Genomic DNA, 12,745 nt, shown 5'->3' on the forward strand with positions numbered 1-12,745 from the left:
TGGTACCATATAGATCACTAGACAGGAAGAACAGAAGGAACGTAGATGCTGAGAACTTATATTTCTCATGAGTTAAAAAAAAATGTTGTCCATAGAGGCTTGCTACCAAATTAACCTTAAAATTGCCGGAGAGATGGCATGGAGGTAAGGTGTTTGCCTTTCATGCAGAAGGATGGTGGTTCGAATCCCGGCATCCCATATGGTCCCCTGTGCCTTCCAGGGGTGATTTCTGAGCATAGAGCCAGGAGTAACCCCTGAGCGCTGCCAGGTGTGACCCAAAACAAAAAAACAAAAACAAAAACAAAACAAAATTAACCTTAAAATTGAACACATGAAAAGAAAAAGGAAACATCAAGATTTTGTTTGTTTTATTTTTTTTAATTTTTTTTTTGGGCCACACCCAGCTTAGGGGTTACTCCTGGCCCTGCGCTCAGAAATCACTCCTGGCAGACTGGGGACTATATGGGATGCCAGGGATTGAACCTGGGTCCATCCATGGTCAACCGCGTGCAAGGCAAACACTCTATCACTGTGCTATCTCTCCGGTCCCAAATTTTGTACATTTTAAAAAGTTTAAAAGTGTTTCAAAACATTTCCTAACTAATTTCCATTGTTCTCAATTTAGCCATATTTGCTGTTCTCACAAGTGTCTTGACAAAAGACGATTGGTGGAACCTTCTATTGAAGGCCATATACACACTGTGTGACCTAACCCGATTCCAGGAAGCTGAGCTACTTGTGGATTCTTCATTGGAATATTACTCATTTTATGATGACAGGCAAAAACGCAGAGAACTCGAATACTTTGGTCTCTGTTCTGCAATTCTGGACAAAAATTTCAAAAAGGCCTACACCTATATCAGGTAGTTTACTTGTTAATTCTTGAGTATATTTACTTTTTAAATTCTTTTTTCTTCAGTATATTTACTTTTTTTTTAATTCTGTATCTATGAACTTTCATTATTTAGTGTCTTTGTATTTAATTTAATAAACCTTCAGTTCTCCTGCTTCCTTCCTGGTTAATGTAGTTCGTTCGTGATGTTCAGATACAGGCTGTGAGAAAATGTGCTTTCATATCTTTATGTCTCAGTCTCTCCATTTATAAAGTGGATGTGCTTCTACATGTTTATACTACATCTTGAAGAATTATTGTGAGGGTTAAATGAACTATTATATATAAAATCTTTTAACAAAATATTATAAGCTATTACTAAAAACTCATTGTACTGTATTGGACGGGAGAAGAAAGAGTGAAATTTAAAGCACTTGAAAGACCAGTCACTATACAACCAACATGTCAGAAAACTAAACCACACCATTCTATTTTTTGGCTTGAGAGTTTTGTCGAGGAGTAAAAATAAGGTGTCATTCCAAAGTAAGCAGTTTTTTTTTCTGAGAAAAATCTTTCCTGTATAGTGAGTGTTTTTGTGCCACACTTTTCCTTACATGGAGAATGAGGTGTTTCAGTGTTGGTTGGACAGCACTGAATGGATTTATTTTTAGAAATCAGACTTTCTTTGTTTTCCTTTTTTTTTCAACTCACGCCTTTTTTATGCAATTCTAGGGTAATGGTAATGGAAGATGTCAATCAACCACAATTATGGAATATTTTCAATCAAGTTACCATGCACTCCCAAGAAGTACGCCATCATCGCTTCTGTCTCCGCTTAATGCTGAAAAACCCCGAGAATCATGCCCTGTGTGTCTTAAATGGACACAATGCATTTGTGTCTGGTAGTTTTAAGCATGCGCTTGGTAAGTGTTCTGGCATGCTGCTTTGTTACCCATGAGCACTGTGATGTTAGGAATCTGGTCTTTGTAGTAGAACTGCCTGGATTTAAATACTGCTACCATGCCCAAGTGAGTTTACTGTCTCTGATAGTTTCTATATCTTGGAAATGAAAATAATAAATCACATATAATAATAATAATAATAATTTATTATTCTTGCGTAGCTTTGGTGTTCCAAGACATAACTTAAAAAGCCTTTTATTTGAAAAGTCAATTTTTTTTGCTTAAAATTTTTTAAAGGGTTCTTATAGATACTTTGCCTTTTAACTTGCTATAGTATAATAAAGGATTTATGATTCAATATATGATTTATGATTTACTGATAGGATTTACTCATTGACTATAGTATGAAAAAGGACTTATGATTTATTGGTAGTTAACTATCAGTAAATTTGTTTCTAATATAAAAAGAAATCTTTATATTAAAATTTATATAATTCTGGGCCAGAGAGATGGTATGGAGGTATAGCATTTGCCTTGCATGCAGAAGGACGGTGGTTCGAATTCTGACATCTCATATGGTCCCCCGAGCCTGCCAGGAGCGATTTCTGAGCACATAGCCAGAGTAACCCCCTTGAGCGCTGCCGGGTGTGGCCCAAAAACCAAAAAACAATTTTTATATAAGTTTTATAAATTCTTATTAAAGTTGGGGAAATTCATAAATCATTTATAAGAAATATGTAATAGGCCGGGCGGTGGCGCTAAAGGTAAGGTGCCTGCCTTACCTGCGCTACCCTAGGACGGACCACGGTTCGATCCCCCGGCGTCCCATATGGTCCCCCAAGCCAGGAGCGACTTCTGAGCGCATAGCCAGGAGTAACCCCTGAGCGTCACCGGGTGTGGCCCAAAAACCAAAAAAAAAAAAAAAAAAAAAAGAAATATGTAATAGGTGGGCCAGAGAGATAGCATGGAGGTAAGGCATTTGCCTTGCTTGCAGATGGATGGTGGTTCAAATCCCGGCATCCCATATAGTCTCCCGAGCCTGCCAAGAGTGATTTCTGAGCGTAGAGCCAGGAGTGACCCCTGAGCGCTGCCGGGTGTCACCCCCAAAACAAACAAGCAAACAAAAAGAAATATGTAATAGGGATCAAAAGCAATTGAATAGCAAACAATGCAACCAAGTCTTTAACTGTAAAGTGAGACATCTATTTCTTGCTGCTCTAAAGCTGAATATCAAGTTTACTTTTTAGGACTAAATGGATTTTGGCTATTTGACATTTTTATATTTGTGTTTTATGATTGATGTTTTATCATTTTTCAGCTTGTAATATTAATCATCCAATTTTAAACTTTATTGTGTGTATGCTTTTTGAAATTGTTTAAAGTTAAGAAAGTATAAATAGAGATTTATTTTACTTTCCTGTATCTGGAACTTACAGAAGATTAAAAGTAAAACCCAAAAGTGGCAGTTTATCATGTGTTCTGTAAAGAGATTTTCTGCCAGTTTTCCTCCTGTAACAGAAACTAGAGTAATAGATATTTTTATTTATGTATAAATAAATATGTCATTCCTTTTCATAAGAAAAAATTAAGGTGGTTAGGTTTTAACAAATATAAAGGATAGTGTACATTAAATTAAAAAAACTCTAAATTCTTGGGCTAGTGTGTTAGCACAGCAGGTTGGGCATTTGCCTTGTATACAGTTGAACAGGTACAATACCTGGCATCCCATATGATCCCCTGAACTTGCTGGGATAATTACTGAGTGCAAATCCAGGAGTAACCCCTTTGTGCTACCAGGTGTGGCTCAAAATGAAATGAAAAATAATTCAAAACTCTAAATTCTTACTTTAGATAAATCCAGATTTTCTTATTTTTAAAATAAAAGGCAATTGCTACATTTAGGGAAATAGCTCCAGAATCTGAAAAACATAGTTGGTACGAATGAGATAGTATACGGTTTATGGTGCTTGCCTTTCACTTAGTTGACTGTAGTTCAATCTGGCATTGTGTATGGTCCCCTGAACACTGCCAGGGGTGATCTTGAGCATCACTGAGGGTGGCCCCTTTAAAAGATGCTCCCATCCCTGCAAATAAAAGCCTTTTTTCACTTTTAGTCACTAAAAATTTTAAGACATATTCATTTTTTAAAAAAAATTACCAAAAGAGTTCACTGCTTTTTTTTTTTTTAATTAAGTATAGTTTTATTTAAAAAATAGAAAGGAAAAAGAAAGTGAACACCATAAAGTAAAGGAAGAGAAATTATTCACTCCTGAGCTGGGATGCCTGCAACTCTGGAGTGGAGTAAAGGATCTGTTCCTTTTAAGACCATAGACTAAATTTATGATCACCCATGAGAAATTACATTGAAATTTTTCCATTTCCCTTCTATTCTTGCAATGGCTCAGGATCACCTGTTTGGTTATGGTACCAGAGATCATAGACATTTGTTACATATCTGTGGTGCCAGTAATCCCCAATAGATTACATTGCCAGGATTACATGTTGCGCTACTAGAATTACAGCAGACCTGGATCTAGCTAGAATTTCTGAGCCACAGAGCATGCGCCAGGTTTCTGATGACATATTTATTTTGGAAGGATAACTATAAACGGAAATATGGCTTAGCTGACGTTACTTTTAGTCACTTATATTTATGTTTCTTGGTCACGATACATTTATGAATAAATCCTAATTGTGTACCTTTTTTTTTTTTACAATTCTGTCAATATTTTAGAATTTTACAATATTTTTTTTAATATAATTTTTATTTTGATCATAGTGGCTTACATATTGTTGACAATATTTTAGGTACATATTTACACAAAATCAGGGGGGCTTCCCATCCCCAAATTGTCCTCCCTAACCCTCCGTTTTTGTCCTACCTCCCATTTCCTCTTCCCTCCCCCTCATAGAATTTCTTTTGTATGTTCACTATCAGTAATGTTTGGTTTGTTTTTTTTTTAATTTATTTTAACTTTACATATTGGTTAATTGATTGATTGGTTTCTGGGCCACACTCAGCTGCTCTCAGGGGCTACTCCTGGCTCTGCACTCAGAAATCACCCCTGGCAGGCTGGGGAACCATATATGCCAGGAATTGAACCAGATCCCTCCTGGGTCAGCTGCATGAGAGGCAAATGTCCTACTGCTGTGCTATCACTCCGGCCCCTCCTTGGTTAGTTTTAAAACATATTTAAGGAGAGATGAACAGAGGGATCTTTTTGGCGGGGGGTATGACATTGGAACTTGAGTGGTGGGAGGGTTGACACAACTATAAACTAGAAGCTAATTAAAGAAAAATTAAATGGTCTACTTGAATGCGTGCTGAAAAATCTGAACTGTGTGACATAATCTGACATCACTGCTCTTTTCAGGACAGTATGTGCAGGCTTTTCGCACCCATCCCAATGAGCCTCTCTACAACCTGTGTATTGGGCTGACTTTTTTCCACATGGCGTCTCAGAAGTATGTTTTAAAGAGACATGCCCTTGTCGTACAGGTAATTCGTTTCAGTTTCTCCTTACATGCTTCTTTTAAAAAATGAATACACAAAATGCTTTTATTTTGACTCGAAAGAAATGCCCACTGAGCATACCTGCTGGGTGTCACCACACTGTGTCCATGTTCAGCACCCTGGAGGCCACGCCTGGTACACTGCTCAGACACACAGCCTGACAGAGGAACAGGGACAGGGTTTGCAGGCAGATCATCAGGAAAGAGGGCACAGCAAAATCTGAGGACTTTTGTTCTGATTTTTTATACTCTGGGCCTCTTAAAGCCTCCAGTCTTCTAGTTAACTGCAAATTGATTTATTTTTAAATATACATATATATGTATATGTATATATATATATATACATACATACACATAGTAATATATGAATATCTGACTATTCCTTAGATCTACAACAACTTTTTAAAAATTTTCTTCTTGGGCCCGGAGAGATAGCACAGCGGTGTTTGCCTTGCAAGCAGCCGATCCAGGACCAAAGGTGGTTGGTTCGAATCCCGGTGTCCCATATGGTCCCCCGTGCCTGCCAGGAGCTATTTCTGAGCAGACAGCCAGGAGTAACCCCTGAGCACCGCCGGGTGTGGCCCAAAAACCAAAAAAAAAAAAAATTTTTCTTCTCACAGCACTTTAAAATTACAGTTTATTTTCTTATTTACTTTGTATATAATTTGTCTCTAATATAAACTTCAAGGTAATCAGTAATCAAGTCTGTGTAGTTCATTTCTGTATCTTCAACACTTATTTTTTTTATGATTTCAGTTTTTGTTGTTTGTTTTGTTTTGGGGCCACACCCAACCATCTTCAAGAGTTACTCCTGATTCTGCTTTCAAAATTTACTCCTTGTAGGCTCAGAGGACATATAGGATGCCAGGGATTAAACCTGAGTCAGTTGCACTCAAGGCCTTGTCTGCTATATTATTGCTCTATCTCCTGATTCTTATTTTTTTTATTTGTTTGATAAATGTAAAGGCATAATTACTAAATAGTTTAGGAAGAAAACATTGGCATTAATAACAAACCACTGGGTGTGGTATGGCGAAGGAAGGAAGAAGGAAGGAAGGAAGGAAGGAAGGAAGGAAGGAAGGAAGGAAGGAAGGAAGGAAGGAAGGAAGGAAGGAAGGAAGGAAGGAAGGGAGGGAGGGAGGGAGGGAGGGAGGGAGGGAGGGGAGGGGAGGGGAGGGGAGGGGAGGGGAGGAGAGGGGAGGGGAGGAGAGGGAAGAAGGGAGGGAAAGCTTCAGATTTTATGTTCTGCTCAAACTTTAAAACTTGTATCTTAAACCAAAACATTTACTGGGTTATATTATTAAAAAGAAAAAAAATTAAGGGCTTGAGAGAGGGAACAGTGAATAGGGTGCTTGCCTTGCCTTGCATGCAATGGACTCAAATTCATTGCCCAGCATCCCATATGGTCCCCTGAGCACCAACAAGAGTAATTCCTGGTGAGGAATTATTGAGGAAATACTGAAGGAAATACTGAAGGATTAACCCCTCAGTATTGCCAGGTGTGAACCTCCCAATTAAAAAAAACAAAACAGGGCCAGAGCAGTGGCGCTAGAGGTAAGGTGTCTGCCTTGCAAGCGCTAGCCTAGGATGGATCGCTTTCCATCCATCCCATATGGTCCCCCCAAGCCAGGAGTGATTTCTGAGCGCATAGCCAGAAGTAACCCCTGAGCATCAACAGGTGTGGCCCCAAAACAAAACAAAACAAAACAAACTAAGCAAATGCCTAAAAACTATTAAATATAGGGGCCAGAGCAGTAGTGCAAGCAGTAAGGCATCTGCCTTGCTGGCACTAGCTTAGGACAGACTGTGGTTCGATCCCCCAGCGTCCCATATGGTCCCCCAAGCCAGGAGGAATTTCTGAGCACATAGCCAGGAGTAACACCTGAGTGTCACCGGGTGTGGCCCCCCAAAAAAAAGAAAAAAAGAGAAAAAGACATTAAATATATAACCAATGTTTTTTACATTGGCTCTTTGACAGCTAATTTTAATATTAGGCTTTGTTTTTGTAACTTCTGTTCTGTTTTTTTGTTTGTTTTGGGAGGCTTTGGTTTTTGGTTTGGGGATCACACCTGGTAATATATTCAAGAATCACTTCTGGCGTGCTTGGGGGACCAAATAGGATATAGGGAATTAAAGTTGGATCTGACTCATGCAAGGCAAGTGCCCTCCCTAGCCACTTATCTATCCCTCCAGTCCCCTTTGTTCTGAGCTAAAAATATCTTTTCTTTGTTTACACTCAAAAGAGCTCTTTCTTCCAGATTAGTATGACACTATACTACAGTCTTAGTTCTTTAAAGGTGATGCTCTTTAAATATTAGTATTCCCAGTACATACTAACCAAGTGAATACAGTGCCAAATTGTTTTTCTTTTTGGCAGGGCTTTTCCTTCCTGAATCGATATCTCAGTCTCCGTGGACCTTGCCAGGAGTCATTCTACAACTTGGGCCGGAGCCTTCACCAGCTGGGGCTGATTCATCTTGCAATCCACTATTATGAGAAAGCCCTGGCACTTCCTCCAATAGTAGTAGAGGTACTGTGTGATTTACTTTATTGAGAAGTGGCTTAGGTTGGTGTTATGGGCCAAACAGTGGAATTAATAGTAGTTGATACATTAAAAACTATTTTTTTTTTTTTTTTTTTGGTTTTTGGGTCACACCCGGCAGTACTCAGGGGTTATTCCTGGCTCCAGGCTCAGAAATTGCTCCTGGCAGGCACGGGGGACCATATGGGGTGCCGGGATTCGAACCAATGACCTCCTGCATGAAAGGCAAACACCTTACCTCCATGCTATCTCTCCGGCCCCTAAAAACTATTTTTTTCTATTCTGATGCATTTATGGAAATATATTTTGTAACAAGTGGCATTTGATATCCTTATAACTTATAAGTTATAACTTATAATCTTATGACTTACCAGCTACCAGGTGGGCACGTACAGCTTGTGATTCTAACCATGGTAGACATGAAGCATGAAGATCTCATGTTCAATTGTACCATATTTCTAAATATGGGGATAAGTATTAATGTCATTTTGTTTCAAGATATTATAACTAGGGTAATGTGTTATCAGTACTATGATCATCTGTTTGAAGTCTTTTTTTTTTTTTTTGGTTTTTGGGCCACACCCGTTTGACACTCAGGGGTTACTCCTGGCTATGCGCTCAGAAATCGCCCCTGGCTTGGGGGGACCATATGGGACGCCGGGGGATCGAACCGCGGTCCATTCCTTGGCTAGCGCTTGTAAGGCAGACACCTTACCTCTAGCGCCACCTTCCCAGCCCCTGTTTGAAGTCTTGATTTTTTACTTTTATTTCTGAAAAAGTATGTTTTATTGGTATGTTTTACAATAAAATATGTTATGTATTCCTTTATATTATTGTCTCCTAGCTGTGTAAATAATGGTGGTAGTATTTGTGCTGCCGATATTTTTTCAGTTATTCTATAGTTTTGCATCCGGAAAGATTAGAAATATAAATCCCTTCCTTTGAGTTAATTGCTTTGTTATTTAAGAGAAAAAATTGATAATAGCAACCCAGAGTTAGGCATTATGGTCAATTTGTAGTTTATCTTCCTAAACCTATGTTTTATATGTCTTTTTGTTATATACTACAGAGACTTTGGTCATTTGTGTTAGTTCTTATGATAGGGGGAGCATACCCAGCGGTGTTCAGAGGTTACTCCTGGCTCTGTGCTCAAAAATTGCTCCTGACAAACTCGGGACCATATGGAATGCCGGGGATGGAACATCCCGGGTCAGCAGCATGCAATGCAAATGCCCTACCGCTTCTCTATCACTCTGGCCTCAAGTTCTTTTTTTTTTTAAGGTGTAGAAATTGTACATTTTTCTAGTGACATATCAATTTTCTTTTTTTTTTTTTTTCGTTTTCTTTTTATTTATTTTCAATTTTCTTTTCTAGCCATTATACTTAGGCTCTTATTAAGATTATATTGCTTTTCTGTAGTACTAGTAAGACTAGACTTACAAGCCTTTCAAGAAGTAAATGCATAATTAAAGTCATTATTTCTAAAAAAAAAAAAAGATTATATTGCTATTCATCTATGGCTTTTTCTTTTCTTTATTATTTTTTAAATACTCTATATAGTTATTCCTTCGTTATTGTGACTGAGACTTTAATTTATTGGTTAAACTTTGGTTTTGGGCTACACCCTGCAGTTCTTAGGGCTTACTTACACTTGGCTCTTTGCTCAGTCTTCACTCCTGGTAGGGCTCTGAGGACTATAAGGAACACCAGGGATAAAATCTGTGCCAGCCACATGCAAGGCAAGTGTCCAGTTTTAAAACTTGCTTCAATAGAATACTATTTAGCCATTATAAAAGATCAAGTTTTGCCATTTCCTGTAAACTACTAAGTACTCTGGGAAATAAGTCAGAAGTGAAAAAGACAAGTATTGGGTGATTTCCATTGTGAGTGATAAATATAAGGATATAAACTGGGTGAAAAGACAGCACTAGTATGAACCAGTGGGCATTGCTAATAGAACTAAGATTACCTGGAAAGGAGAAGGGAGAGGAAGGAAATAGAGTGGGTTTGTTTTCTTTTAAAAGGTTCAAAATAGGGCCCGGAGAGATAGCACAGCTGCATTTGCCTTGCAAGCAGCCGATCCAGGACCAAAGGTGGTTGGTTCGAATCCCGGTGTCCCATATGGTCCCCTGTGCCTGCCAGGAGCTATTTCTGAGCAGACAGCCAGGAGTAACCCCTGAGCATTGCCGGGTGTGGCCCAAAAACCAAAAAAAAAAAAAAAAGTTCAAAATACATTTATACATTTCAATTTAAAGTATTAGTTAAAGTTTAGTTACAAATACAAGATATATTTCTAAAAAAAAATACTTAGAATATATAATAGTTGAAGGTAATGTGCATTGTCTTTTTTGGGGGGGGAGGGGACACACCCTGAATTGCTCAGCATAGCAGCCTGAGCATGACCAGGTACGGCCTCCAGTTAAGCAAAAGTAGTTTTCAAGACTAAACTCAAACTGAAATAAAGTGAGAAAAAAAAAATCTAAGGTTTCATATTTAGAGTTTGATCATAAAAGAAATACCTGCTTGAGTAGAGATTTTAGAAATTAAAAAGTAAAGGAGAAAATATTTGATGATAAATCACTGTAATGATGAACTGACTCAGTAAAATTTGGAAAAAAATTTAGACTCAGCGCATTTAGAATTTTATAATTTTAGTAGTAGGGATTTTTGAATACTTTGACTTATAACACTGTTTATTTGTCACAAAATTGTCCCAGTTGTTGGTTTGAAATATGACTCATTCCTGTATCTTTTTCTCCTCAGGGTATAGAACTTGACCAGTTAGATTTACGAAGAGATATTGCCTACAACTTGTCCCTCATATACCAGAGCAGCGGGAATATCCTGATGGCGAGGAAGCTGCTGTTTACCTATTGTTGTGTCTGACTCAGCTCGAAGGCGGAGGAAGAACCAGTGTTTTCTGCCTCAGGACTTATTATTGGGGGATGATTTCAATATTATCTAGTGATTTCTTTTAATGTGTGATAATGATCTTCTGGATACAAAACTGTCATTTCTACATGAATTTGTGTATTGTTCTTTTATCTTAGCATTTTGTACTAAAATTGATCCAAAGCTGAAATGAATGATAACAACTCTGGTGCGAGCTTGGAGTTGATTTTTTTTTCTTTTATGCATATGTGTGTTCAGTACTGTATATTAAGCACCAGCATTTGTTTTGTGAGAGGTGCTTTGGTTACAGTACTAAAACTATGTGATTTCTTAATATAGTTCTTTAAATACTGAAACTTTTGTGTATATTATTTGAAAGAAGTGTTGTTTATATTTGAGATAAAATAGCATCTTCAAGATCACTGCAAGCTATTTCTTGCTCCAGAACATTCCTTCATACTTATTCCAGTTCAGGCATAAAAGTTGTGCCTACCTTGATCTAGAAAGAGAAAAGGAGATTGCTAGCTATATTTTTGTTTTCCAGGATTTTGTCTATTAAAGTCTCCCAGTGACATGAAAAAAGAAACAAAAAACAAGGAGTATTTGAAACACAGAAACCTTAGAAGCAGTAAGAGCCTACACTAAAATTTGAGTTTAAAAATTAATCTTCTAGAGGGGCCAGAGAGAGAGCACAGTGGTAGCGTGTTTACTTTGCATGTAGCCAACCCAGGACGGACGATGGTTCAAATCCTGGCATCCCATATGGTTTCCCGTGCCTGCCAGGAGCAATTTCTGAGCACAGAGCTAAGAGTAATCCCTGAGCACTGCCAGATGTGACCCACAAACAAACAACAACAAAAATAATCTTCTAGAGTAATAATTTGAGAAAAGCTCACAGTTCTTCCTTTCTGCTCCCTCAGCCTGACCATAGGATCCCCTTGAGTCACACTGTGCCATGAGTTTCTTTGCCAGTGTTCACAGTTGACTCAGCAGGGAGCCTGCTTCCCAACCCACATAAGCCCCTCAATCATCTCTTTCCTCCTCTGTCTACGGGGCTGGCACTTTCTGTGAGTCAGTTTCAAATTTTCCTGTGCACCAGCTACTCCATTTCGCCCCATTCTGATGACTAAGAAAATGGAAGCCAGTTGCATTTGGAGATGAGATATGCGCAGAGTTCATGGTGCTCCCAGAGATTTCCCCAGTCATTCCTCTCCTTCTCCTATAAATGTGTTGTGAGCCTTTTCTGTGGTTACATTACTATTGTTCTTGGGTTCTATCAGATATTCTTGGTTCTCTAATAAATTCCACTTTTTATACTAGCTTTAGTTTTGCTGTTACTTGCATCAAAATAAAAAGATCCAAACCAACCTTCCTTTTCATTGAGCATTCATGCTTCTTTAAATGTCCACAGGAAGGAAGGGCATATCAAAAACCAGGGACAATATAATTGAGTTGCAACTGTCTGTTAAGTTTAATTGACAGCAGAAAGATAGGTAGGTAGGTGTGTGTGTGTGTGTGTGTGTGTGTGTGTGTGTGTGTGTGTAAGAGAGAGAATAGGAAGTACTAGTATCAATAAATCAAGAATGAAAGCCAATTGAACTATATAACAATTTATTAAGTAATTACACACCAAGTGTCAGGGAAACAGTTCAGAGGGTTGGAGTGCATGTCAGGTTTGACCCCAGACCATTTCATGATCCCCCAAGCACCTTCAGATGTGCCTCTGCAATCTAAATGCTAACTTAAGTTTAAATTTCAATTTGAGGGGAAGTGCACACCCAGCAAACATACACACACAGAGCCTAATCCTGTCTCTGCACTCAAAAATCACTCCTTGAAGGCTCCTGAGACCATATGGGATGCTGGGGATTGAACTCAGGGTGGCTGTGTGCAAGGCAAATGCCCTACCCACTGTGCTATTGCTCCAGCCCTGTAAGTTGCCAATTTTTAAAATATAGATTGTAATTAATTTACCATAAGCTCATTGAAAGTCCACTGGGTATTTTAGGTAATAGCAAACTAATACAAATTGATAGGATGATGTACAATGAAATGAAATGAAAC

The 12,745-nt window shown here is 38.3% G+C and overlaps 1 protein-coding gene across 1 annotated transcript in view; it reads left to right on the forward strand.

Moving 5' to 3' along the window:
* The window catches only part of GTF3C3 (general transcription factor IIIC subunit 3), a 34,474-nt gene extending 23,437 nt beyond the window's left edge, over nucleotides 1-11,037 (forward strand). The window contains exons 11-15 of the mRNA XM_049773195.1: nucleotides 626-863; nucleotides 1,565-1,755; nucleotides 5,109-5,233; nucleotides 7,625-7,777; nucleotides 10,553-11,037. Coding sequence (XP_049629152.1) covers nucleotides 626-863; nucleotides 1,565-1,755; nucleotides 5,109-5,233; nucleotides 7,625-7,777; nucleotides 10,553-10,675 — 830 coding nt within the window. The 3' untranslated portion in view covers nucleotides 10,676-11,037. The remainder of the gene's footprint in view (nucleotides 1-625; nucleotides 864-1,564; nucleotides 1,756-5,108; nucleotides 5,234-7,624; nucleotides 7,778-10,552) is intronic.
* Nucleotides 11,038-12,745: the final 1,708 nt, after the last annotated feature.

This window comes from Suncus etruscus, chromosome 5 (genome assembly GCF_024139225.1).
Source record: "Suncus etruscus isolate mSunEtr1 chromosome 5, mSunEtr1.pri.cur, whole genome shotgun sequence".
In the NCBI taxonomy this organism is placed as follows: domain Eukaryota; kingdom Metazoa; phylum Chordata; class Mammalia; order Eulipotyphla; family Soricidae; genus Suncus; species Suncus etruscus.